Genomic DNA, 27,797 nt, shown 5'->3' on the forward strand with positions numbered 1-27,797 from the left:
CATCCCCTGCTAACTGCACACCCTTAGCTGTCAGCTGCCATGCCACACTGGAACCTATTTGGGATACAGTAAGACTTCAGCATTATGGACACCAGAGTTACAAATTGACATAATTTTGTGTCAACCATACATCTCATTTGGAGCCAGAAGTATGCATTGAGGCAAAAAAAAAAGGCAAATACAGTTCACTATGGTATTAAATGTAAACTACTAAAAAATAAAGGGAAAGTTTAAAAAAAAAAGTTAACAAGGTAAGCAAACTTTCTGTGCTTGTTTCATTTAAGTTAAGATGGTTAAAAGCAGCATTTTTCTTCTACATAGTAAAGTTTCAAAGCTGTATTATTTTACTGTTCAGTTGTAAACTTTTGAAAGAACAACCATAACGCTTTGTTCAGAGTTACAAACATTTCAGAGTTATGAACAATCTCCACTCCCAAGGTGTTTAACTCTGAGGTTCTACTGTATCATCAAACAATTACAACCGCTACTTGATGGGTACCCCATCATGAAAGAAATCTTTCCTGACCTGTCTTTTAGCCTTCAAACAACCTCTCCAAGCTCATCATCAGAAGCAAGCTCCCCCCATGACCAGGACACACCAGGTCAAAGTGGCACCAGACCAGACCCTGAGAGAACAACAGATGCAAAACCTGCAGACATATTTCCAGTGGTATAATGATCAACACTCTCCAACACACCTTTCAAAATCCATGGGTCCTATACATGCCTATCACAATAGGTGGTGTACCTCATCCAATGCACCAATTGCCCCAATAGCAATTACACGGGTGAAACCAGACAATCGTTTAGAAAAATAACAGACAAAAACACAGTTACCTATGGGTAACGCTTTTTACAAAGAAATCACTTTATATCAGACCAGGCCTTATCTTTAAAGGACACCTGCACGACACCTTCAAAAGACAAGCTTGAGAGCTTAAAATCATAATTTTCTAGACACTAAAAATCACAGACCAAATAGAGACACTGGATTTATGGCTTGTTACAATCTATAGCTCGCTAACAACAACACTCTCCCGTTTCCCTGGTGCTTTCCCCCCATTTCCTCCCTGTGACTGTAGGAGTATAGATGGGCCACTTCACTTTGAATGATCCCTTGAAATATGTGTAACTACTTATATTAAACCATCTGTTCCATCTTGTATTTAGCTGTGACACTGAGGGCAAATCTACAAAATTAAGCTGACAAGTTACTTTGATGTACAGCCACCGCAGTAATTACATCAATTTTACATGTCCACCCTACACTCCTTTTGTCAGTGGTGCACATCCTCATCAGGAGCATGTCCATCGATTTAATGGACAGTGTGGGGCACTGACAGCCCTTCCCATCATCCATGAAAAAATGGTAAACATTAGAAAGTGGAAGCAAAAACAGTATTAGCTAAGGAAATAGCTCCCTCTGGTTTTCCCAGACTTTGTCTTCTAGACTAAATTCTTCAAGGCAGGGATAATTGTGATTATATTGTGAAAATCAGAGTATGTTGTTGGCCTTTAATGAATAGTTGCACCAACAGAAAGACGTTCTCTGATATGAGAACATAGAATCTATGAGATAATAATTTAAGGTAGTGAGATGTAAGATAGCATGATGTGAATAGCATTCTGCTGATGCTGCAGCACAGTCATTTGACCTTGACATTTATGTCTGAACTCTTTGCATTCATTAGGGGAGAAGTCCTATCGCCTCGTCTATGACAGGCTGGATATGGGGATGGGGAGAGAGGGGTGGCATGTAGGATTTGTGCCACCATATGCCTTCTGGCACTTCACAGTAGCTTCCAATCTACAGGTAGAGGATCTGGTGCTATGAAGATACTCCTGTTCTTCCCTACCTTCCAGGGCAAGTTAGTACTGCAAAGGGCTACTGTGGCCATAGTGCTCTGCAGTCTGAGGAGGAGGAATCCTTGTCCCTTCCCCCTCTGGGTCTAGTAGCTATTGTACAGTCCAGTGTCTGGGTCATTTGCTAGATGGCAGAAGCAAAAAGAGCTGTGCTGCTTTGCTGGCATTTTATTATTTTAATTGTTGTGCATCTGTAACTATATTTGGAGGACCCTGCTGGTGTCTGTTGAAGCCATGGCTATGCTTTCCAAATCTGCACATCCCCTTCTGACTAGTCCTGAGACATCTGGGCACTGTTCCCTGCTTCTCCTTCCCTAAAGCATTCAGAAAATATTTTATATTTAAAAGGTAGGTCTGACCTCCTGGACACTTTCCTGACAGGGCTTGGTAAGCAGCAGTCATTCTGTTTTTCTTCCCTGTTAACTTCCACTCATTGCCTCCCTCCACTGGGTGGGAACAGGCTAGCACAGGTGTTTTCTGATCCTCTCTTCGACTGCCCGGTCTCAACCTTTTCGCCTCAAAGATCCTTACCTCCTCCTCCTGCTAAAAGTCCTTCAGCCCAAACATTGTGCATGCTTGTTGAATAACAGTAGGAAGGAAAAGGCTACCATGTCATTTCCCCTCCTAAAAGACATCGTGTCTTTAAGGCACAAGCCACATAAACTCTCAGTTCCTCCGGTAGCTCTCCAGTGCACAGAGAGATTGTGCCCACTGCACCACCCATTCACCGGGTTCACCCAATCCCCCACACAGCCAGCCAGTGGGTGGTGGTCCAGCCTCTCCCCACATGTATTGGGATGGCATCCCAGAGGTTTATAATTTTGCCTAGGCCCTATAAGATGTACCTATGATTGGCAAAAGGGGATAGCTGGTGGAGGCCTACTACTCTGCTCTAGAGGTTGCCTGGGCTCCACATTGGTTTCCAGACCTAATTCAAGATATTCGTTTTGATACGTAGACACCAAAGGGCCATAGTTATCTCAGAAACAGCCTCTCTCCTGAGCTTTACCTTGATAGTTGTGATCAGCTGGGCACATAAGCTGAACCTCCTTAGTTTTGTTTGTCTATGGGTAAGGCACTGCCATTGAACAGCCTTCAACTGTGAAATTTCCTCTCTGTCTGGGTCCAACACAGCTTGAGTTTCATGCTCAGATAATACAGAAAATCAGGATGAACACAGTATAACAATTTGTCAACCTTCAGGGCAGAGTGCAAGGCCTATCTGTTTTATCCAGGCTCTTGCTTTTGTTTGAAGGAGTGATTTATATGTATGTGTTAATACTGGTTTAGGTGACATAGTGCACTGTTTTTATTATAAACTAGCCTAGAGCGTGATAAGCACAGCTAATAAATGCAAACCATAAATACCAGGCATGTGCCTAGGCTGTGAGATAATGGGTGGTCAAAATACAGACACACACACATTGAAAATTGAGCTCAAAGTTGTGAGTGGGACACCAAAAGAGCAAATTCTGAGGCAGATTGGGGTGGGGAAAGGACAGATGGCAACCTTCTTTTTTTGACCATTCCTGCATCTGTGGAGATGAGGTGGAGGAGGAAAAACTGAAATGAATCTTGCAGGGGGGTGGGAAACTCATGGTGACATGGTGCGGTTTGAAAACCACTGTCCTAGAATACCAGTTGGATTTATATAGGGGCAGGGAGCCAATCAGGAGTCATGAGGCTGCTCCCTGTCAGAGTGCTTGAGCCAGGACTTCCCATGGGCTGCATTCATGGCAGGTTGTGAGTAGTGGAGCACAAGCTAGTTACAGGTACTGCTGCGTGGCAGTGTGGAGAGGTCTGCCTAATGGCCACAAGAGTTCAGGCTCCTATTCCACATCCTGAGTCTCTTCCATGGTACCACGACCTGCAGACAAGGAACACGGACAATACTATGTTGGGTGGCATGGTTGCCCATGCAACCATGACTAAACCCTAGCTAATCAGGAAAAATGTACCCACAGCAGTCCTCCACCCCCGTGCAGTCCTCCACCCTGTGCAGCAGCACCATGTGCAGGAAAGGAGAATGGGGGCCTGGCGACATGCAAAAGTAGATAATTCTTTTGTTTGTACTGATTTCCCTGTTCAATGGTAGTGTTATGCACTTTATTTTATTACTGATTTGGGTATTTTATTGGCAACTGGCCTGCCTGAGAATGCTTTAATTTTTTTTGTAATACAGCTGTGTTCACAAATAAAGGCTTTTATTTTGTTAATAGGGCGGTCGATTAATTGCAGTTAACTCATGAGCTTAACTCAAAAAAATTAATCGAGTTTTAAAAAATTAATCATGATTAATCACACAAACAGAATACCAATTGAAATTTATTAAATATCTTTGGATGTTTTTCTACATTTTCAAATATGTTGATTTCTATTACAACACAGTATACAAAGTGTACAGTGCTCACTTTATAATATTATTTTTATTACAAATATTTGCACTGTAAAAATGATAAAAGAAATAGTGTTTTTCAGTTCACCTCATACAAGTACTGTAGTGCAGTCTCTTGATCGTGAAAGTGTAACTTACAAAAGTAGAATTTTTTTTTTACATAACTGCACTCAAAACAGTGTAAAACTTTAGAGCCTACAAATCCACTCAGTCCTACTTCTTGTTCAGCCAATCGCTAAGACAAGTTTGTTTATATTTATGGGAGATACTGCTGCCTGCTTCCTATTTACAATGTTATCTGAAAGTGAGAACAGACATTCACATGGCTCTTGTAGCTGGCATTGCAAGGTATTTACATTCCAGATATGCTAAACATTCATATGCCCCTTCATGCTTCAGCCACCATTCCAGAGGACATGCTTCCATGCTGATGATGCTCGTTAAAAAAAAATGCATTAATTAAATTTGTGATTGAACTCCTTTGGGGAGAATTGTATGTCTCCTATTCCGTTTTACCTGCATTCTGCCATATATTTCATGTTATAGCAGTCTCAGATTATATGTTCTTTTTAAGAACACTTTCACAGCAGATTTGACAAAATGCAAAGAAGGTACCAATGTGAGATTTCTTAAAATACTACAGCACTTGACCCAAGGTTTAAGAATCTGAAGTGCCATACAAAATCTGGGTCAAGGGTGTGCTTTCGGAAGTCTTAAAAGAGCAACACTCTGATGCGGAAACTACAGAACCCAAACCACCAAAAAAGAAAATCAACCTTCTGTTGGTGGCATCTGATTCAGATGATGAAAATGAACGTTCGTCGGTCTGTTCTGCTTCGGATTGTTATCGAGCAGAACCTGTCATCAGCATGGACGCATGTCCTCTGGAATGGAGGTTGAAGCATGAAGGGACATATTAATCTTTAGTGCATCTGGCACGTAAATATCTTGCAACGCTGGCTACAATGGTGCCAGGCAAACAACACCTGTTCTCAGGTGACACTGTAAACAGGCGACATTGTAAACAAGATGCGGGCAGCATTATCTCCTGCAAATTGTAATCAGACTTGTTTGTCTGAGTGATTGGCTAAACAAGAAGTAGGACTAAGTGGACTTGTAGGCGCTAAAGTTGTACATTGTTTTATTTTTGAATGCAGTTATTTTTTGTACATAAGTCTACATTTGTAAGTTCAACTTTCACGATAAAGAGATTGCACTACAGTACTTGTATAAGGTGAACTGAAAAATACAATTTCTTTTGCTTTTTACAGTGCAAGTATTTTAGATAAAAAATAAATATAAAGTGAGCACTGTACACTTTGTATTCTGTGTTGTAATTGAAATCAATATATTTTAAAATGTAGAAAACATCCAAAACTATTTAAAAATGGTATTCTATTATAGTTTAACAGTGCGATTACTCGCGATTAATTTTTTAATCGTTTGACAGCCCTATTTATTGATAAAGTTTATTCCCATCGCTGCATCATATAACTTATATTTAGAAGAAAGATAAAGACATGATAAGGCATAACTGGGAAGCTGTATCAAACAATTTCTCTCAGTTCATCTATTCAGAGCAATCCATAATGAAAAGCCACTGTTCATATCATACAAACCATCATGGTATAAGCAGTCATTTCATCCACAATTAATAATTCATGACAATCACACACACACACCAGTCGTAGCATACAGCAACAGTACTTCATTTACTGTAAAAATCATGGTACAAATACAACCATAAAAGTACTATTTTCCCTCTTCAATTGATCCATGCAAGTTCACTATGTGGGAGTACAAAGCGTTGCTGACTTCGCTTGCCTGGGTGCAGCCTGCTCTAGCTGTTACAGGAGCACTTTCTGTCTAAGTGTACCAAATCAGCAATCAATTACTATCATAGGCCCATTGAGGGGCAAATGGCTCACCTTTGGATTCACAAAGAATGTGCAGGGCACACCACGCCACAATAATTCAGACAACATTGATAACACTGGAATCTAAACAATTCTGTAATCAGCACCAGTGGGATACAATCTGCCAAATGCACATTTGACCACCATTCTACACTTGAGAGTGTCATTTGCCAGGGCCTCTGACTCAGGATATAATTTCATAAACCAACACAAAAGGTTGTAGGTAGGGGTACCCTAGAATAACACTGGGGACAGTTACTCCATTTATGACAATCTTCTTGGGTGGGAATAGTGTCCTGGCCTATCCAAGAATGTAGACTCCCAATCAGGAGAAAACCCTGGCATCATGAACCTTTCCAGTGCAGCCCATGTTGACGTCCATAAATCGACCTCTGTGGTCCATGAGGGTCTGCATAACAATGGAGTAGTACCCTTTGCAGTTTATGTGCTTAGGTGCACCTTGAGGAGGGCAAACAACAGACACATGAAACCCATCAATGGCCCTGGAGCAGTTTGGAAACACCATTTTCTCAAAGTCAGCAATTACTTTAGGGACATTGTTTATGCCCACCATCTTTGGGTAAATCATATACCTGATTGCTTCAGAACCCTCCGCCGCCACTTAACCAGTTTGGTGTTGGAAAGTTACCTGTGGGTAAACAACAGACTTCTAGCAGTCTGGGATAGCTAGTTTCTAAATGGTTATAGTCACCTGCTTCTGGACCACCATGGCTGCCCTCATACATGTGCTGTGATGCTGGCAGGTTAAGGCAAGCTGTTCACAATGCTCCAGAAATGTAGCTTGCTTTATGCAAAAGTTCTGGAGCCACTGTTGGTCATCCCAGGTCCGAATGACGATGTGATTCCCATCAGGCTGTGCTTGTGGGCCTGCTCCAGATGTGCCAGTCTACATAGGAGACAGCGGTGGTATGCTGAGATTTGTGAACAACAGCCAGCTTGAGTCTGCCATGTCTGTATCATGCCTTCGGTACATCAGAAAACACCACTGAAATGTGCACCAGTGACTTGTGGATGCTTTTCCCGTTTTCTGAAACAGGAGTGAAAGCCCAAGCAAGACAAGTTCTTCAAATGGTGACTCCATGTAGCTTGCTCCAGTTGCCAGGAGCGTGCAGACCCCCAAAATAGTTTGATCAGATGTGTTGGTGTGCTGAGACAATGTTGTGTAAAGTGCTGCGAGATGGACAGGCAAGTTTTCCCACAGTGCACCACAAACAAATGGCTAGCATGACTATAGCTGGGGAGGGCACTAGGAAGCCTGGGATAGTCTAATTTGACTATGTTCTGTGGGATAGACGTGTAAGACCCAGGTCCAGAAACTGTAAATTTAGGGTCAATATTTAGTGTGGATGCTCAAGCCCAGGCTTACAAACACCCAGCCTGCAGGCTTGAATCCCACAGACCTGGGCTTACTCTGCAGTGTAGACATACCATAAGGATTTCTGTCAGCACAATTATGTCATAGAATCATAGAACCATGGGATTAGAAGAGACCGTAAGGGTCATCTAGTCTATCCCCCTGGCAAGATACAGGATTTGTTGTGTCTACCATCTAAGACAAATGGCTAGCCAGCCTTTTTTTGAAAACCTGCAGTGAAGGCAGTTTGTTCCATTGTCCTACAGTTTTTACAGTTAGGAAGTTTTTTCTGAGATTCAATCTAAACCTGCTATGCTGTAGTTTGAACCCATTGCCTCTTGTCCTGCCCTCAGTGGCAAGGGAGAATAATTTTTCTCCATCTTTTTTATGGCAGCTTTTCAAGTATTTGAAGGCCAGTGCCTCAGACCTCCAGAGCTCCCCTAGTTGCTTATGCACACTCTCTTAGTGTTCCTCCTACACTGTTCTCAGGCTGGGCATCTAATTTAACCTCTTTGGGGCTAACCAGGCAGGAAGGCAAGGAACACCAGCTTAGCAAAGGAATTTCTTAACTACATTCACTTCATTCTGACAGCATTAGACTTAGAAGTCTTTGCAAAACAACAAGTACTGAGCTGCAACCCCCTCTACTAGCCTCTAGTTTGATCTCGCCCCTTCTGTGAGTCAGAACTCTTGTCAGCATTTCAGGCTAGACAAAGGCTCTCCTGCCATCTCTCTCTCTCCAGACAGTGCCTTTTTTACATGTAGTGATGATCTGTCTCCCTCCAGAGAAAAGGAGAGGTTACTCCCTGAGGTCTTCTATATGTATGTCCCTATGGGTACTCCATTTCAGGTGTGCATGTGCCCGTGTGTCTTTGGAGATTTTTAGTAGCAGTGCCCGTTCAATCCACACATACACCCAACACATCCTTATGCCCCATTCCCAGGATATATAAGGCTCTGTGGGTGAATTGCCCTCAGTTTCTTCTCTACCACAAAGTCTCACAGAGGAATCTCCAAACAGAGAGTAAGGAGGGAGTGTAGTGGAGCATCCACAGGGACATGCATCTTAAAGAATTCCAGTTACTGCACAAGGCGAGTAAACACTCCTTCTTTGAGTAGTGTCCCTATAGATGCTCCACTTCAGATGACTCCCAAGCAGTATTCCAATAAAGAGGAGGGAGCTTTGGAACAGAGTCCAATACTGAAAAGAGAACTGCATGGTCAACTGCAGCATCTGACCCAGAGGCATGAACCACATCATAATTGTTGGAGAAAGTATGTACAGAAGTCCAAGTTGCAGCTCTGCAGATTTCAGTAACTGAGACATCTTTGAGTAATGCCACAGATGTAGACTGTGATCTTGTAAAGGTGGTCATCACTCTAGAAAGAGGTTGAATGTCAGCCAAGTCATAACATGCAATAATACACCCCAAGATCCATCCTGGGAGCATCTTGGTGAAGATTGTGGATCTTTTGTGTAGTGAGGCAAAACAACTTCCATCTAGTACAGAGAGGGTTAATGCCCCACATGGTTGCAGCCAACCCCACCTTGCCCCCCTCGCAGGAAGTGCAGAGGTGGAGTAGGAAGTATAAGAATATGGCCCTGCAGCTCAGTTGTGGGCAGACCAGGGAAGGAGGCAGACATCCCTCCGAGGAGCTGAGCTTTCAGTGAAGCCCATGAGTGGTAGCAGGGAGAAAAGGCAACCCACTGCCCCAGGATATGGACCACCGTGGGGAGAGCTGGGAGGAGGGGCCTCCTGACAGTGAGACCGAGAGCCAGGTTACAGAAGTGACAGAGCAGTGCCAGCAGAAACCAGTAGGATGCAGCCCAGGAAACCAAGACTGGTTTGATTGTGCATCAGGAGGCAAGGCAATAACCACACATTTCCCCACCAACCCAGTGGCAAGATTACTTGCCACTGCTAGGGCCCTGAGCTGGGACCTGGTGGAGCAGGGTGGGCCTGGGTCCCCCTACTCCCTAACCCCAGTCCTTGTATGCGGGACTGACAGCGCACTAACCTTTAGGCTAGAAGGCCAGTGACAGAGTTTAATTGCTCTGTCCATGTCCAGAGGGCTGAAGCCCCTAGACTATTGCTGTCCACCCCAACCAGCAGGACAGGGCTACCAGCTCACTGGTGGTGTGCGGAATCCTCCTTTTTGCACTCTGAACTGTAATTTGGGCAATTGAGCAGCCGCAAGTCAGACCACCCAACAAACTGCTGGAGGGCATACCGATTTCCTGATGCCTCCAAAAGGGGGTGGCCTGAACCCAAGAGGGAGGACAGTTACACTTCAGATCTGGCCATAGTTGAAATGAAGAATAAAGTTTTCTGCTGTGTAATAACACTTTTCACTTTGCCTTAACAGGTTGTTTTTAATCCTGTGATCCATTGACCAGCCATGCTTTGAGGCAAAGAACTCTTGAGATTGGGGTGAGGGATCTTCCCATCTTCCTGAGAGAGAAGGTGAGGAGCAAGCTGGAAAGTGATTGGTGAGCAAATGGCCCACTGTATAAGGTAAGGAAATCATGTCTGCCTGGGCCAAGTCAAAACTATTAGATTAACTCTGGCTTTGGCCTTTATTTTGAGTAGAACTTGGGATATTAGGAGCCAGAGGGAACACAAAGATGACCCGAATACCATTGAAGGTGAAAAGCATGTTCCAGGGATTGGTGACCCACTCGGGCAGAACTGAGTGCATTTCTTGTTTGTGGCTGTGATGAACAGATCTATCCGAGGGGTGCCTCATTGTTGAAATATGCAGTGAAGTACAATGGAATCTACTACCCACTCATGGTCTTGTGAGAAGTGCCTGCTGAATGTATCTGTGGTCAAATTCTAAGCTCTTGGAAGGTAAGCTGCTGTGATGATGATCTGATTGAGTATGCACCAATTCCAAAGCTGGCCAGCCTCGGCACACACAGAGGGGGAATCCTGCCCCTCCTTGCTGGTTGATATAAAACATGTGTGACATATTGTCTGTCATGACCTTTATACTCCTGGGAGAATTCTGCACCACCGTGCATGTGCATAATTAATGAGTCACATATATTTTTTAATTTTTTTGTGCAGAAAAAAGCTTCTGCTGAAAATTTGCTGCAGTTCTGCATTTTGCCGACCAGAGGGCGATGTGGCAATAGAATACAGCAGCAGCTCGGGAAGAGAAAGAGCCTGCCTTTCTTCACAGTGCCTTTTGGGCCAGATCAGGAGACAGGGCCTATGGGGAGACAGACAGCATGGGGCTGCTGGGGGTAGGGGCAGGCAGGGGCTCAGAAGAGCTAGTGAGGGAGGACTGGGGCAGGGGCTAAATGGGAGTGAAGATGCAGGGGCCCATGGGCAGTGGGGGAAGGAGTGCAGAGCTACAGGGGGAAGGGGAGTGGCTAAGTGGGGGCACATAGACACATGGGGAGAGATGCAGGGCCACATAGGGACAGAGGGTGACTGAGTGGAGGCACAGACACATGCGGTGCAAGGACAGATGGGGATTGGGGGAGTGGGTGTCTGAGTGGTGTGGAGGGACACATGTGCCTGACTAAATGGGAGAGGCTATGGGTCAGCCAGAGTCTGCATGGGGGAAGCTCCCTAACAGTTCCCCCCCTCCAAAAAACTGTTCCATACTTTTCCCACCCATACCCAACAACCCTCCAAGTTCACACCCAGGCACATTCCCAGCAATTATTTTCCTCTCCCTCAACTCCTATGTTACCCCTGACTCCTCCTAGCCTTTGCACTGGTTCTGAGGGGTGCAAGCAATACGGTTCTGTATTATAGTTTAAATGAATTATTACTCAGAGTTCTGTATTAATATACCTAGTAAGGAATCTATTTGTCAAAAAACATTTTCTGAATCTTTTTTGTTGTCTGTATTGTTATAGACATACTTACTGACAGGTATTTTGAACTAAATGACAAAAAATAATTGAAACTGGTATGATTATATTGTGTTATTTTCACAAATAAAATATGCAGAATTTTAAAATATTGTGCACAAAATTTTTAGTTGCAGAATTCCCCTAGGAGTAACCTTTATGCATTTGCCCCTGATTAGTGGTAGAAACGGGAGACAGGCATATCTGACTGCCCTATATTTTAGGAGGTTGATGTGCAGAGTGGCTTTTGAGGTATCCACCTATCCTGGGTCATGTGGGTGTTCAGATGTGCTCCCCACCCCACAGCGATGCATACGTTGTTATAATAACCATTGGGGGAGGGCGGACAAAAGGGACTCCTGCACAAACATTGTGAGAGTATTTCCACCAATTGAAAGATTCCTTTAGAAAGGTGAGTATGGAAATTAGTGTAGTTAGACTGTGTGTTTTAAGAGAATCAACAGTTTTGAGCCACCCATGAAGGCAATGCATTTGAAGTCTTGCATGGTCTATCCCCAAAGTATCAGCTACCATATGTTTCAATAGCTGAAGAGAGTTCTTGACTGAGATTTGAGTACTGATCTGGACTGTGTTGACTATGTTGGACAGGGCCACAAATCTGTGCATTTGAAGTAGGATTTTGTTGCTATTGAATAGAGAAACTATTATTGCTAACTTTTGTACAAGGGTCAAGGTGGATTTTTGAATGTTCAGTTGCAGGTCTAGTTTGAGGAAGAGATCTATGGCCTTGCAAGTTGCTTGTGAACTTGTGTCCTGGGAGCAACCTTTCAGAAGCTAATGGTCTACATAAGGGAACACCAGAAGAGATTACTTATTTGTAACTGGAGGTTCTTTGAGATGTGTGGCCCCATCTGTATTCCTTCTCTACCACAAATCAGATAAGATCTGAAACAGAGGGAAAGAAGGGAAGGTAGTGGAATACAGAAAGGGGCCACACATCTTAAAGAACCTCCACTTACAGAAAAGTAACGTACTCTTCTTGAGTGATGGTCTCTATTGTATTCCACTGTAGGTTATTAATAAGCAGTACCTATGTAGAAGGAGGGTGAGAGGCTGTAGGGCTGAGCAAAGTACCACTGCCCCAAAGGAGGCATCAGTGGAAGAGTCCTGCACCAGGGCATAAATGTCTTGCAAAATGTGTGAATGGAGCCCCACATGGCTGCTTTACAGATGTCCTGGAGGGGTGCCTCCTGAACAGATGCCACAGTAGTTGCTTCCGCTCTTGCGGAATGAGCTCTTAATCCATGGGGGGTTTAGGGGGAGGTTCAAAAGCTGATAGTGTAGAATACAGTCAAGAGATCCATTTGGAGAGCCACTGGGTGAAGCTGGCGTGCCCTCTGACATTTTCTGCTATAGCGAACAGCCTTGGGGATTTCCTGATTGTTTTTTTTCTCGGTAGGTAAAAAGGCAAGACTTGCCAAACATCAAGGGAGTGGAGTCTTCCTTCTTCTGTGGAAGTTTGAGGTTTGGGGAAGAACACAGGTAAGTGAATGGATTGGTTAAGGTGAAATTCTGAAACTATGTTAGGAGTGAAGTTAGGGTGTAGATGTAAAGAAACCTTATCCTTACAGTGTACGGTGAATCAGCCATCATTGCTGAGATGATGGCTACAAGGAAAGCAACCTTCATGAAAAGGAAAGACATTGAGTAAATAGCCAAAGGCTCAGAGGGGAGCCCTGTGAGTACAAGGTTAAGGCCCACTGGGGAGTAGGCTGCTGAATACGTGGGAAGGTTCTTATTAGGCCTTTCCAGAATCTATTGGTGAGTGGATGTGCAAAGACTGAGTGGCCCTGAGAAGGTGGGTGGTATGTGCTGATCGCCATCAAGTGGACTTGCAAGGAGCTGATGAACAAACCTGGTATCTTCAAACAGAGGATATAGTCCAAGATGAGATGGAGATCTGTAGTCTCTTGGAGAATCCCTCTTTAATGTGCCCAAGAGAAGCACTTCTATTTAGCTAGGTAAATTTTTCTAGTAAAATCCTCTCTTATAATAGAAAGGACATCTTGTACAGCTGTGGAGCATAAATATACCCGTCCAAATACCAAGCCCTGGGGTGGAGTGGACACAGATTGGGGTGCTTGATTTTGCCGTTCCACTGGGTCAGGAGCTTGGGGAATATTGGGAGGATGAATGGTGGTTGGGATGACGTGTAGTTGGGAAACTAGAACTGTCTGGGCCAGAAGGGGGTGAGAAAAATCCTGCTGGATTTTGTGTAGAACTTGTGGCAGAAGTGGTAGTAGAGGGAAGGCACAGTTGAACTGGTCCAGGCAAGGAAGAATCAGAGTATCATCTGGGAGTGGCAACCTCAGTGCAACGGGCACATTTCCTGTTTGTTTGAGAGGTGAACAGATCCCTGGCTGGAGTTCCCCATAAAGTGAAAATATTGCACAGTACTGAATCATGGCACTCCCTGTGTGGTCAATCCCAAAATATCTTCTGAGGGAACCTGCAAGCACGTTTTGCTTTCTTGGAAGTTCATCTGCTGATAGAATGATTTGATTGCTGATACATCAGTTCCGGAGGCTGACTGCTTCTGCACACAGGAAGGTGGATCTCGCTCCCTGCTGCTTGTTGACATAGAAGACAGTTGCTATGTTGTCTGACATTACAAGGGGACACAGAGCGCGGATGAACCAAAAAAACCCCTTGCATTTCTTCCAGACTGCTCGCAACTCCTGGATATTGATGTGCATCCTGGAGTCTCGAGATGTCCAGGCACTTTGTGCTGTGGTGCTGTTCATGTGGGCCCCCCTACCTAATAAGGATGCATCTGTAATAATAGTCCTGTCTGGAGAGGAAGGGGGACGCCCACACATAACTGATAAGGTTTTGTCCAACACGGTAGGAAAAACAGTACCTTGGCCAGAACTGTCACCATGAGATTCATGGAATGACAGCTTGGGAAGTATACTGACTGCAGCCAAGTTTGAAGGCAATGAAAGTGGAGTCTTGAGAATGGGGTGATGTAGGTGCACGAGGACATAAGACTTAGGCAAAACAAACAGGTCTTCACTGGTACTCGAGGGTTGCTTGTGACGTAAGCTATGATATTGTTCATGGTCTGGAACCTGTCCTTGGGCAGGTATGCTCTTGTGGTGATAGAATTTAAGGTTGCCTTAACGAGGTCCAGAGATTGCATGGAGGTGAGAACAGATTTTTCAGCATTTATGACTCCCAGGGAGGAGAGGAGGTGTAGCATCATGGAAGTTGATGCATAGGCTTCCTGGTAGGACTTGGCAACAGGGAGCCAGTCGAAGTAGGGGAAGACAATAAGACCACAATGTCTGACATGGGCTGCCCGTACCAAGAATATCTCGGTAAAGACTTTTGGGGGTGGTCACTATTCTGAAGGGGAATACTCTGTAATGAAAATGGTGAGAGCCTACCATGAATCTGAGAAAGCATCTGTGGGCAGGATGAATATCTACATGAAAGTAGGCATTCTTCATATCGAGAGCTGTGAACCATATGTCCTTTTCTAAAGATGGAATTATCGCTGCCAAATGTGACCATGTGAAATCTGAGTTTGCGAATGAAGCAGTTGATATGGCAGAGGTTGAGGATTGGTCTCCAACCACCCTTCTTTTTGGATATCAGGAAGTAGGTCAAGTAAACCTTCTCCCTTGGTATTGAGGAGGGGTGTGTTCTGCCACTCCTTGCTGCAGTAAAGAGTTCACATCTTGTTTGAGAATACTCTCGTGAGAGTGATCCCTGAAGGAGGGTTGCGAGGGTTTGGTTTTTTTTTTTTTTTTTTTTTTGAGGCAAGAGTGATACAAACTATCATATAGCCAGAGTGGATGACATTCAGCACCCTCTGGTCCATTGTTTTTGCACTCCAAATGTTGAAAAAGGGTGCTAGATGACTCCCTAATGGTATGTGTGTGGGTTGAGAGGTGTTGGACGGCGGGCTTGTTTACACTTACCGGGGGATCGACGAGCGGCGATGGATGCATCGGCAAGCGGCAATGAATGCATTGGTGGTCGATTTAACATGTTTAGTGAAGACCCGCTATAATCGACCACAGGTTGCTCTCCCATCGACTCCTGTATTCCACCAAAAAAGAGAGTACGGGGAGTCGATGGGAGAGTCTCTCCCGTCGACACTGCGTAGCATGGACCCCGCGGTAAGTAGATTTAAGCTACATCGATTTGAGTTATGCTATTCGCATAACTCAAATTGCATACCTTAGATCAAATGTCCCCTGTAGTGTAGACAAGGCCTTAGTGTTTTGCTGCTCTTGAGCTCCTGTCAAAAAATAACATCACACAGGGGGCTGAGATTGAGATCCTGATCCTGTTGCAGAGGGTGTAGGTGAGCAGGACTTTTGAAACTTCTGTCTCTGGTTCATAGGGCCTCTGATGGAAAAACTGCTGAGCCATGTCTAGATTTGATCGATGGGTGATGAAACTTCCTCTTAGGGGCAGGCGTGTATATCCCCAGTGAGCAGAAGGTAGCTCAGGAATCCTTCAGGCTTTGGAGGGACTTGTCCATCTTCTGACTGAAGAGGTGCAGTTCACTGAACGGTAGGTCCTCAAATGGTATTCTGGACCTCCTTAGGAAACCCTGACACAGAGCCATGACTTCCTTAACATGATGCTGGCAGTAGTCATAGCTCTCGAGGCGGTATCAGTAGAATTGACTGAAGATTGGAGGTGGTCCTATCAGTTTGCCTTCATCTATCAAAGCTTGAAAACAAGCTCGGTCTGGTTTCAGAAGGCTGTCAGTAAACTCCTCAAACTTGGCATAGTGTGGAAATCTTCTTCAGCCACTAGTGACTGGTAATTGGCCATCCTGAACTGGAGACTGGATGATGAGAAGACCTTTCTTCCCATCAGATCCAGGTGTTTTCCCTCTTTGTCAGCAGGAGTTGACTGAGGATGTTGCTATCTAGCCCTTTCAGAAGTGGCATGGACTACCGGTGACTTGGGAGTGTAGAGAGAAAACAAAAATTCCACACCATTGGCCAGCACCTAATAATTCTTCTCCACCCCTCTCTGCAGGAGGAGTAGTGGTCCCAATGCCCCCAATATGGCCAGTAGGAGGGAGTCAATAGGTGTTCAGGGGACCCTCATGGCATACGGTACCAGCCGCTCTGAGTTAAATAAGGCGGAGGTTGGTCCCAAACTGGTGTGGGCCTTTTGGGTGGTGGTGGACACACAGGATAAGGAAAGAGTGATTCATTCAATGGCTCAATCTTCTGAGAGAAGACTGATTCTGGTTCCAGTGGTGGTACTATTGGTGCTGTTGGAAGGGAGATGTATTCTGTGTATAAGACAGGTGATAAGCTCCTTCCAGCAGTCAATTCTCTCTGAGGTGATATCTCCCTGGAAATGGAGGGGCCTGATGGAGGAGGGGATTCTGAATCCAGAAAAGTGAAAATGTCCTGTGGGGCGGCAACAGTTTCAGATCTCCCAACTGTGGGAGAGGTTCTGCTAGTCCGGGCTGTCAGGCCTTGGGGTGGTATCCAAAGTTGGCAGTGATCAGACTTCATACCGACAGACCCTAGAGTTTGAGCAGAGCAGAGCTGGGGATGATGGTACTGATGGAATAGAGTCCAGTACTCATGGAGCCCAATGTTTATGGCCTTTCTTGTCATGCCTCTGGGACAAAGGATGTCCTAAGTCCTCATGGGCCAAGCTGGTGGGCTTGCCTGCAGTCAAGTCTGACTTCTTCGAAGTGAACTTAGAGGAAGACTTACTCTCATGCTTATGAGAGTGCTTCTAAGCTTCCTGACAAGTTAAGGGTCAACTACAAGGAACAAAAAAAAACAAGTAATGGCCAGCTCTGTTCTTTGAAGGAATGCTCCTGTTCAGTATCTAGTTCTTGATCCCACCCTTACAATTTTGGCTACCTATGGAACAGAGACCAACTTGACCGATAAAGGATAATTTTAAAATGAAAAATTCTTTATAGATAAATCAGAAAATTAAAATAGATAATGTGGCACACAGGTGATATGGCCCCAAGGAAAGGGAGGGAGGGAGGGATTTTTACATCCGCAAGGACAGAAGCGATTGCCTATTCGAGAAAAAGAGCTGAATTTCAGATGGAGATGCACTCTTTCAAATATAAGGTTTCAAAAATAAGATAGGTTTGTGAGGGAGGAGTTATGCTGCATGACATGACATAAGCGATCACAGATGGGATATGGAGAATCTCTAGAATCCAGTAACAATGGGATAAACTTCCACATAGAATCTCAAGAAGAAAGGATTGAGAAGAGACTAGACTCCACTACTTTCTTCCGCAGACCTTGCCCCACACTTTCCTCATTATTCAAGGAATGAATTTGAATTGCATTTACAGTATATTACATAATTAAAGTGTTAGCTCCAGCTACCATCACTTTGAAATCAATGTGATTTTGCCTATTTATAATGTCAATTTAACTATTAGCAGGGCCTGCTGTGGGAGGTGGGGAAATTACTAGGGGGAGCAGTCAGAATTTGCTTAGGGTTGTGAAGGCCTTGGTTTTGAAAGTATTATTTGCACAGTAAGTTCATAGTACTGAAAATTAATGCAACTCTGCTTGTCTAACTGGCATTTTATTTCACAAACTAAGCTATTTCAAGTTTTGTAACAGACATTTCATTTCACTTGATTGTATTAAAAAAAAAACCAAAACTCCTTACACATTCATGGTTTTTTAAACACACAAACAAATTTGAATGCATTTCATTTTGTGGTATAAGAGCAATGCTTTATATGTTTATTTTACAGCTGTTCAATTATTTTGATGTAGATGACTCAAATTCAACACTTTACCAAATGCAGTACATAGGCCATACATATTATTTACAGCATACGAACGTAAGAACTCGTGTGTCTTAAAACAGATAATGCTGTATTGGGAACAGTACATATTGGGAATAGAACAGCAGTCTGTACACCACCTGTATTTGTGATAAATATTTCCCCAGTGGCATGTAACAGGGTTGTAGTCCTTTTATCAGAGGGTCTTACAATGTATTTGTGCGCTCAGCAATGCCCAAATAAAAAGTGGGAGAAAAGGGTACTGTTCTAGACTTAGGACCCAATTCAGCAAACACTAACTTTAAGCACACACTTCGGTGCTTTGCTGAATCAGAAGCAAAAACCTCAGCCTCCTTTTGTGGGTCTCTCACTCCTTTATGAATTTAGAGCATTTTGATTTTAACTATTATGCAATAATTCAGATAATTCTTTTTCTTAAAGACTTAGACCGGATTGTGATTCTCCCTATGACAGGAGGGAGTTCAGCCAATATAATTAATTCTCAAGTGACTAAACTTCTGCTTTGATCAGTCTCGCTTACCACATCAATTGAATAAAATTTTTCATCCCTTCTTCGGCAGAACGGCGGGCTTACAAATACACACCACCAATAAAACAGACCGTGTTGAACACATACATTATGCAAGTGCTCTCTAAAAAAGGAACAATGTTGAGGCCTTAACTTTGCACCTTCTTCAAAGAAAAAAAATTCTACCACACTGCCACAGGAGGAAAAAAACAAGAGCCACTCCATTCAGTTTTATTTTTCTCTCTCCACCAACATTATTCCCAGAGCTTGGACAATGGTATTTATGATGGAGACGATTAACTCTATATGCTGAGGTTATTGTTAAACCAAAGCAGCCATTTAAATTTCAGCACCATTCGAACTATATGGGAGTCAATTTTTATCTAGTCAGAAAGGAAAAGTTTTTAGAGAAAGACCCTTTAACTTTTCAGAGGGAATAAGCAAGGGAGAGAAAAAATTAGTGAACAATTTTTTTGACCGTGTACTATGTGAACGTGTTCAGATTTTATACTGAAAAAAGTCTGAGGTGCTATTAAAAAAGGAGTTGTCAACTGTAGACCCAAACTTCAGGCTTATAGAAAGCAAGTTTTGACAAGACAGGTTTTTATATATTTTTTTTAAAACAAGTCATTAATGTAGTTTTCAGTTTAATTTAATCATTTCCCATCCTGTGCCTGAAATTAGAGAGGGACAAATCAATCCATTTTCATTGTCCTATCTGGGAGAAATGGAGAAATACCCCATCAATGCGAGACTGAACATTCATTCAGTCTTAATAGTGTAAGGTGTTACACAATAACCCAGATAAAGACAGTTGCTTTTAAAAAGTAACAGTGTCCCTTTAATGTATAATTAGCCTGTAAAGAGGGAAGGGAGATAAGAGTGATTCAATGTCTTACATTATAACAAATATCCAGGTGGGAAAAAAAGGATGTAAGCAGCATGTAAAATCTGTACATGCAAAAATACCTGGCATTTTCAAAAACTGCTATGAACAAACTGATATAGTAAGGTTTGTTTATTTTCTTCCATCTGCAGAAGAAAGTCTACAATTATATAGTGTGATCTCTAAGCTTTACGGTGCATTTACATTAGCAAAAACCTTTCCTCGCTCTTTGCATCTGTACGAAAACTGTATATCCATTATAATTTACAAAAAATCGTATCTGCAATCTTACAAACATGATTTAACATTTTAGTACACAGGAAAATATATAGCTCTCTGGCACTTAGTCTCCTCCATGGTACCTGTCTATTACAGTACAGAATAACACTTTTCAACATGTGCTTTTGAAAACCTTAGACTTAAGTAATGTGGGCTGATCTATAAGCTATAGCTTCTGCAGCTCCCAATTTTTAAAAAATGAGAAAAATCTGCCATTTTTTTGTATAACAATCAACAGTTTATTAATGGACATGGTGAAATTTTAGCTATCCACCAAAAATGTGTAAAAAATTGCCATGAAAGTAAAAATAAATAAAGCTGTTTTTAAAATCAGTCTTGTTTTACATATCAGTTCAGAATGCAACATTAAAAACACGAAACCGTCATTAAAGTTTTAAAGTAATCTACTGATATTCAAATTACAACCTTTATGACAAATCTAATGAGAACTGAAACTGATTTGGTTTTAGGTTTAAAGACTTTCACATTCAAATACAGTGTCTTGTTTAGCACAATACTTCCTCTGACAGTGATGGGCAACTGATGACATATTGCTGTATTTGACATAAGGCACTATGATATGAATATGCCATACACTTGCCTTATGTCAGATGTCTGTTGCTGACCAGTGACTTCTGTCAAATACGAATGAAACAGTTTCAGAATACAGTGCATTTTAACGAAGGACATAGTCTTTCAGCAAATGTTTTGAAGACATTTTGAAATGCAAGCCTACATTTTTTAACATATAAGCTTTTTTGTCATGCTGCTTTTTTTGCGACACCACTGGGGGAAAATACAGACATTACCCATCACTGAGTTTCAATACACATTCTCATAACCGTTCTTCTCGTTTCTATTGCAGTCAGTGTTCTTGAAGCAAACTTGACTCAGAAACTTTGTTCAAGTTCTCCTAGAAAGCTTTATACATTCACAGCAGTCACTCAGTTTCACTCTCCTTTTGTTTGGCACCTGTTCATAGAAAAAAAAAATCAGACTTTTCAAAAACATGTAATGTCCTTGCTCAGACTGTACTTCAGAGTCATGGAAAGGCAGTTTGAAAAAAACTGTTCTGGAGCATATTTGGGATATTGCAACACTGACTCACTATGTATGAGACTCTTAATTGTCAATACCATTCTTGAAGAAGACATGTTAATTTTAGTAATTAGGAACACAAGCAAAGCCAGAGGGGCACTTGGACCACCACTGTTTATTTTTTTAAAAAAAGAGGCGCCCCTCAGCATAGCAGCCAATTGCCATAGAAGGCAAATCAACCACACAGTTGCTGAACCAATGGTGATGATTCTTCTAGGAAGAGGTCAAGAACCATGGCACAAAAGACCCTTGGTGATTATTTTTTTTTGGTCCTTGACGGCAGTCAAGATCAGCATTAAAGCTCCCTCAAGGTAAAGACCTACTTGAGACCGAGCCAAAAAGGATTCCCACACTATCTGTATTATGCTGGTGCGTCAGTTTACTTTAGCACAGAGGAAGAGCCTGATTAATGGGTGGTCCAACTGTTGTGGAAGAACAAGTGGTGACAGGGCTGGAAGACCATTCAGTATACTCGATTTCATTTGGGCTCTTCACCACTACCTCTGCTTCTGGGTTGCAGCATCAAGCCCTTTCTCTCTTCTACAGTTCCAGGCAGCCAGCTGGGTATGTGCTGTATTTATATTATTATTATTTTAGGTATCAGGGAGGTAAAATGTGTGAGGAAGCAAGACAGAGATTTGAAATCTAAGAACTCTGAGGGCCCATGAGGTTGCTAGGAGCCACCCTGGAATGTTTGTTTGAAAGTCAGCAATTGGAAGAGGACTGAGAGTTAAATGTGGAGACTTGCCAGCAGGAGGTGGTTTTATCCAGGTTTTCTAAAGTTGCCAAGAAAGGTTTCTCCAGACTCCAGAGACTGGCCGATCAAGTACTAAAGAGGTCTGGGCTGCTGAGGGGGCTGCAGTGAGACCAGACTGGGAGAACACAGGACTCCATGGCTTGAAAGACCAATGAGCACTTCAAGATGATCAGTTCATTCATAGGTTTTAATTGTAAATAATACACTACAAGTTTGTGAATTCAATCTGGAGTGGAGCTGTGGTAATTTCTGTAGTGGCCTTCAAAGAACACCTACCGGAGACCCTTGCTCCTTGAAACAACTGGGTCCTTCTAACAAGAGAGCAGAGGAAGGGTTGCCCCAAGGTGAGAAGCTTGGTGGTAGCAGCAGATGGCCACAGGAAACCTGGGGTTGCGACAGCTGGACTTCAAATGTATACAGTTGTGGAGAGAGATTGTGCACTATGTTCAATACCACAAGTTCTCCCCCACACACTAGTTTTTTTTTCCAGCAGCAACCACTATCCATCACTTAGAGGAGAAATCCTATAGTCTCTCCTCCTAACAGTCACACTTCCTTTCTCCATATACATAGGCAGACACCATGACTGATCTCAAGCTAAATTTAGCATTATCAATGCAAATGAAAAATTCCACTTGGGCTTATGGTTAGACACTTTCTTTTAAAGGGGCGGTATCAGATTAAATTTGGCCCAAAATTCAGGAAACTTTGTGTGTTTAAACAAAAAAAAAATCTTGACTCAAATGATTGTCTCTTCACCCCATTAAAATGGAAAGAGGGTTTTTGCTTAAAACTTTGTAGCACTTAGGTAGAACCTAAAAGCGAAAACTTACTATAAAAAAGTGAAACTGCTATTGTTTTCCATTGCTTAAGCTGAGAAATACAAAACAGCATCAGCATAAATGGTGAGAGTTTTATAAAACTTCTGATTTATGTGACAGGGTACCTGTCAGGAGTTGGAATTAAGTATCCCACATTTTGATTCCATACTTCCTCCTCTCAAAACATAAGCCCCAGTTTTTTTTCCCCTAGAAATGAGAGATAGGAGCAGCAGCCTCTACAGCCAACAGCAATAGCATTCATGGAATGCTCTGTTCTACACTCCATAAGCAAAGTTTGACTCTAATGGTGAAAGCTGGTATAATACTTGAGATAAATCATCCAGATTCACCTTTCCCTACAAACTTGAACATGGTGATTTAGTTGTCTAGTGTACTTTCCATTTTTGGCAGGAAAAACGGAAAGTACACTAGACAATATGTTTTAACAGTTGTAGTATTTGACACTAAGGCCTGGTCTACACTAGGGGGGGTTCGAACTAAGGTACGCAAGTTCAGCTATGCGAATAGCGTAGCTGAACTCGAAGTACCTTAGTTCTAAGTACTTACCCGTCCTCCTGGCATAGGATCGAAGTCCGCGGCTCCCCCATCGACTCTGCCACCGCCGTTCGCGGTGGTGGAGTTCCGGAGTCGACGGGAGCGCGTTCGGAGTTCGATATATCGCGTCTAGATGAGACGCAATATATCGAACTCTGAGAAGTCGATTGCTACCCGCTGACCCGGGCGGGTAGTATGGACGTACCCCAAGACAATAAACATAATAGCAGTATTTCTGGATCTGGTGATTTTTGCTATAAGCTGGGGACTTATCTGTTTGAAGTGTCAGAGAAGGAAAATTGGGTGTATTGGTTGATCTCAGGATGACAATGATGCGGCTGTGAAAAAGACTTATACAATCTTAGGATGGATCAGGCAAGATATTTCCAGCAGAGACAGGGAAGTGTTAGTATTCCAGATGAGATGTATAATGGTACTGTGTACAACTCGGGTCTCCCATATTTAAGAAAGATGAATTCAAACTGGAACAGGTGCAGAAAAGAACTACTAATATTATCAGGAGTAATGGAAAACCTACCTTATGAGAGGAGACTCAAAGAGCTTGGCTTGTTTAGCCTAACCAAACAAAGGCTGAGGGGAGATACAATTGCTCTCTATAAATACATCAGATGGATAAATACCAGGGAGGGAGAGGAGTTATTTAAGTTAAGCACCAATGTGGACACAAGAACGAATTGATATAAACTGGTCATTCAACAAGTTTAGGCTTGAAATTAGATGAAGGTTTCTAACCATCGGAGGACTGAAATTCTGGAAGCCTTCCAAGGGTAGCAGTAGGGGTAAAAAAAACCTAACTGGGTTCAAGACTGAGCTTGATAAGTTTATGGAGGGGATGGTACGATAAAACTGCTTACAATGGCATATAGCTGATCTGTGACTGCTAGCAGCAAATATCCCGAACGGCCAGTGATGGGACCCTAGAGGGGAGGGCTCTGAGTTACTATAGAGAATTCTTTCCCAGGGATCTGGCTGTTGGATCTTAAGAACATAACATAAGAAAGGCCGTACCGGGTCAGACCAAAAGGTCCATCTAGCCCAGTATCTGTCTACCGACAGTGGCCAATGCCAGGTGCCCCTGAGGGAGCGAACCCAACAGGCAATGATCAAGTGATCTCTCTCCTGCCATCCATCTCCATCCTCTGACGAACAGAGGCTAGGGACACCATTCTTACCCATCCTGGCTAATAGCCATTTATGGACTTAGCCACCATGAATTTATCCAGTCCCCTTTTAAACATTGTTATAGTCCTAGCCTTCACAACCTCCTCAGGTAAGGAATTCCACAAGTTGACTGTGCGCTGCGTGAAGAAGAACTTCCTTTTATTTGTTTTAAACCTGCTGCCTATTAATTTCATTTGTTGACCCCTAGTTCTTGTATTATGGGAATAAGTACATAACTTTTCCTTATCCACTTTCTCAACATCACTCATGATTTTATATACCTCTATCATGTCCCCCCTTAGTCTCCTCTTTTCCAAACTGAAGAGTCCTAGCCTCTTTAATCTTTCCTCATATGGGACCCTCTCTAAACCCCTAATCATTTTAGTTGCTCTTTTCTGAACCTTTTCTAGTGATAGAATATCTTTTTTGAGGTGAGGAGACCACATCTGTACACAGTATTCGAGATGTGGGCGTACCATGGATTTATATAAGGGCAATAATATATTCTCAGTCTTAGTCTCTATCCCCTTTTTAATGATTCCTAACATCCTGTTTGCTTTTTTGACCGCCTCTGCACACTGCGTGGACATCTTCAGAGAACTATCCACGATAACTCCAAGATCTTTTTCCTGACTCGTTGTAGCTAAATTAGCCCCCATCATGTTGCTGAAATGCTCAGGGTCTAAACTGATTGCCATATTTGGGGGCAGGAAAGAATCCCCCCCCGCTCCCCCCCAGTCAGACTGGCTGAGACCCTGCAGCATGGAGCACAGGGTCACTTGCAGGTTTCAACTAGTGTAAATGGTGTGTAATTTCAAGTCTTTAAATCATGATTTGAGGACTTCAATCACTCAGCTAAAGGTTATGGGTCTATTACAGGAGTGGGTGGGCAAGATTCCATGGCCTGCAATGTACAGGTCAGACTAGAGGAACCTGATGGTTCCTTCGGACCTTAAAGTCTATAATAGACATTAGCAACAAAATCAAGCAGACTAAGAACAGCATGCTATGCTACACCCTACTGTACCTGAAGGTTTATGAAAAGAGGTCAGAAGGCAGCATCTATACCTGCTGGCGTGAGCACCAATGCTTGTAGAATGTCAGAGAGGGAGATGATACCCACAATGCTATCTGCTTCATTCACTACTACCAGACGATGAACCTGCAAGCAGGGAAAATACATTTTATTGGATAGGAGTTTTATTTTTCTGATTTATAAATAATGGCAACAGTGAAACAAGAGTCCTAAAATAAAGTGCTTAAGGTGGGCAAATTTTCAGAATTAGAGGGAAGAAATTGTTCAATCAGTTTCTTGACTAACATTTTAATATGGTGGTATCACAACATGCTTAAGCTGCTATTTAAAGGAGCACACAGTTGTAATATTTGTGTGATGTTGTCGCAAAAGGGACCCTGTCAAGCGATATCAACTCAGAAATAATAATTTATTTTTACAAAACCTAAGACTAAGACTTAGCATAGCTCTGTTCTGAAAAGCAACTCTGAAGTGCCATTGAGAGTTTCAAATTTGAGTCAATAACCTCTGAATACATTGATATGAATTAGAGTACAATGATAAGAACTTGACTTTAAAGAGAGATTTTTCCAACTGACAGCCTCTGCCAACTCAACCTGGCATCTTATATTCACAAGCTGTGCCCTTGCATGTGCACCATCATCAGGAAGAGGAGATTGCGTATGTCAAATTCTGCAGTCAGATTTATTCAAGGTCATTGTATTCAAGTTGTTTTCAGTGACACTTCTCTATAAAGGGATTGGACAGGTGAGATTGAGGGCCAAATCTGGTTCTAAAATAGGAACCTGAATAACAATTCTGCTAATTTTGCATGAAGCCTGAACAGATTTCATGTCATTCTGCAGAGATAACACAGCTAGGAGAGTGAAATAGCAAAGATGGGTTGCTAGACCAAGTAGATACAACTCTGAATACCCAGAGATTTGTGAATAGCAAGGTGATATTTTTACAGTCACTTTTCAGAGTAGAATTTTAAGACCAACAGAAACGTTTCACATTTTTTATATTTAGCAGAAACAGAGTTTTCATCAACAAATATTCACCTTCCAAGTTTATAATCTAAACATTGCAGCATTCATCAGGACCAGAAAAATGAACCTAAGCAGAAACAAAGTGAAGCTAACCAATCTAGTTTTGTTACAAGTTGAGAGCAATATTATTTACTTGTTGCATAAATAGTGAAAAGTTTAACAATTTCAGTTTGAATAATCAAATTTAACCGCAACATACAGTTATACTGACAAACTTCAAGAGTAAGAGTTGATCATCTACTTGAGTATAAAATGTAGATATCTAACAGCTGAATACTCTTGATCATTTATCTTAAGGTTCAACATTTAACCATTTCTTCTTTTTTAATATCACTAAAAATCAGTTTTCTGTAAGACACCACTTTTTTCCCATGGGAAAGATGTCCAAATGAGTAAAAATGTAAATAGTGAGATTACTGCTTCCAGCACAGTATTTCAATGAGAACTGGCATTATTCTCTCTCAAAGATGAGATTAGGGATGACAGATACAAGTGATAAGGGCAAAAAACAGAGCTGACATGTTAACTTTCCTGTTTCTTTTATTAACACCTTGGAACCCCCTTAGCGCGCTAGGCAATCAAATTTCTCAAATGCTAGTAAGTGCAAAGAAGAAACCTCATCACCCTTACCAAGGGGATAACAGAATGAAAGCAGCATCTCTGGTTTGATTAAAGTAATGGTACGTTAATTTAGGACTGAGGTTAGCTACATACCAGTCAGGATACCTTAGAGCTCCTCTTCTCTTGTATTTGAACAGTCATACCCACCTGATACAAATGGGGAACACAGGAAAGAAATAGAAAGAAAAGGGGGAAAATTCTGTTTTTATATTTTTTTCTTCTAATGAAACTGTGCTGGTGATACTTCGGACACGGATATTAGTTTTCTGTATATTATGCACATTTAATCACTTGGTCATCTTTCTCACATTGTGTTGTGAGTTCCATTAAGAAAAATTATTAGTATATCAATTAAACACTTAATACCAGTATGATTAAGCATTCTTGTTTAGCAACCAAAAAGATCAATTTAGTACCACACCTGGAATTTTTATAATAAAAATAAGTGTTTTACACACAAGACACAAACTAATCCCCCCAGCCAATGGGCAGCTTTTAACATCACTCGGGAACAGGGCCAGATTTCTAGAATATATGTGGGCCTCTACATAAAGCTGACTCATTGAGAAATATTTTATATTTGTGTATTTATAGTGTATCCATTTAGATAGAAAAATTTCACCCGTTATACAATGTGCACAAAAATACATACAGTTTTTCCTATTAGATGTTAAGTGAATGTTTGAAGTTGTGTGAATTGAACTATACTGCAGCTATCAAGTGGCAAGTCTCAAGAAGCAGGTTCCTCTTGTAAAAGTGATTTTCCTTCTCAGGGAGCTGTCACCTGGTAAAACAAAGGTTAATGAG

At 42.3% G+C, this 27,797-nt stretch overlaps 1 protein-coding gene and 1 long non-coding RNA gene across 17 annotated transcripts in view; one reads left to right on the forward strand and one right to left on the reverse strand.

The window, feature by feature from the left end:
• The window catches only part of LOC120397742, a 30,180-nt gene that overhangs the window by 1,421 nt on the left and 962 nt on the right, over positions 1–27,797 (forward strand). Inside the window, exons 2-3 of the long non-coding RNA XR_005593974.1 lie at positions 9,917–10,065; positions 12,838–12,920. This is a non-coding gene — a long non-coding RNA (uncharacterized LOC120397742). The remainder of the gene's footprint in view (positions 1–9,916; positions 10,066–12,837; positions 12,921–27,797) is intronic.
• Positions 17,969–27,797, reverse strand: part of PRKAG2 (protein kinase AMP-activated non-catalytic subunit gamma 2) — a 361,996-nt gene continuing 352,167 nt past the window's right edge. For 11 of the 16 annotated variants that reach the window (XM_039524126.1, XM_039524129.1, XM_039524127.1 and 8 more), the window contains 2 exons: positions 25,371–25,464; positions 18,131–20,861 (listed from right to left, as the gene is read on the reverse strand). In XM_039524126.1, the coding sequence (XP_039380060.1) occupies positions 20,830–20,861; positions 25,371–25,464 (126 nt within the window). In that variant the 3' untranslated portion in view covers positions 18,131–20,829. Of the gene's footprint in view, positions 20,862–25,329; positions 25,465–26,381; positions 26,437–27,083; positions 27,138–27,642; positions 27,775–27,797 lie in introns of all 16 variants that reach the window. The other 5 variants (XR_005593965.1, XR_005593967.1, XR_005593966.1 and 2 more) reach the window with 5 other exon arrangements.

This window comes from Mauremys reevesii, linkage group 2 (genome assembly GCF_016161935.1).
Source record: "Mauremys reevesii isolate NIE-2019 linkage group 2, ASM1616193v1, whole genome shotgun sequence".
In the NCBI taxonomy this organism is placed as follows: Eukaryota; Metazoa; Chordata; order Testudines; family Geoemydidae; genus Mauremys; species Mauremys reevesii.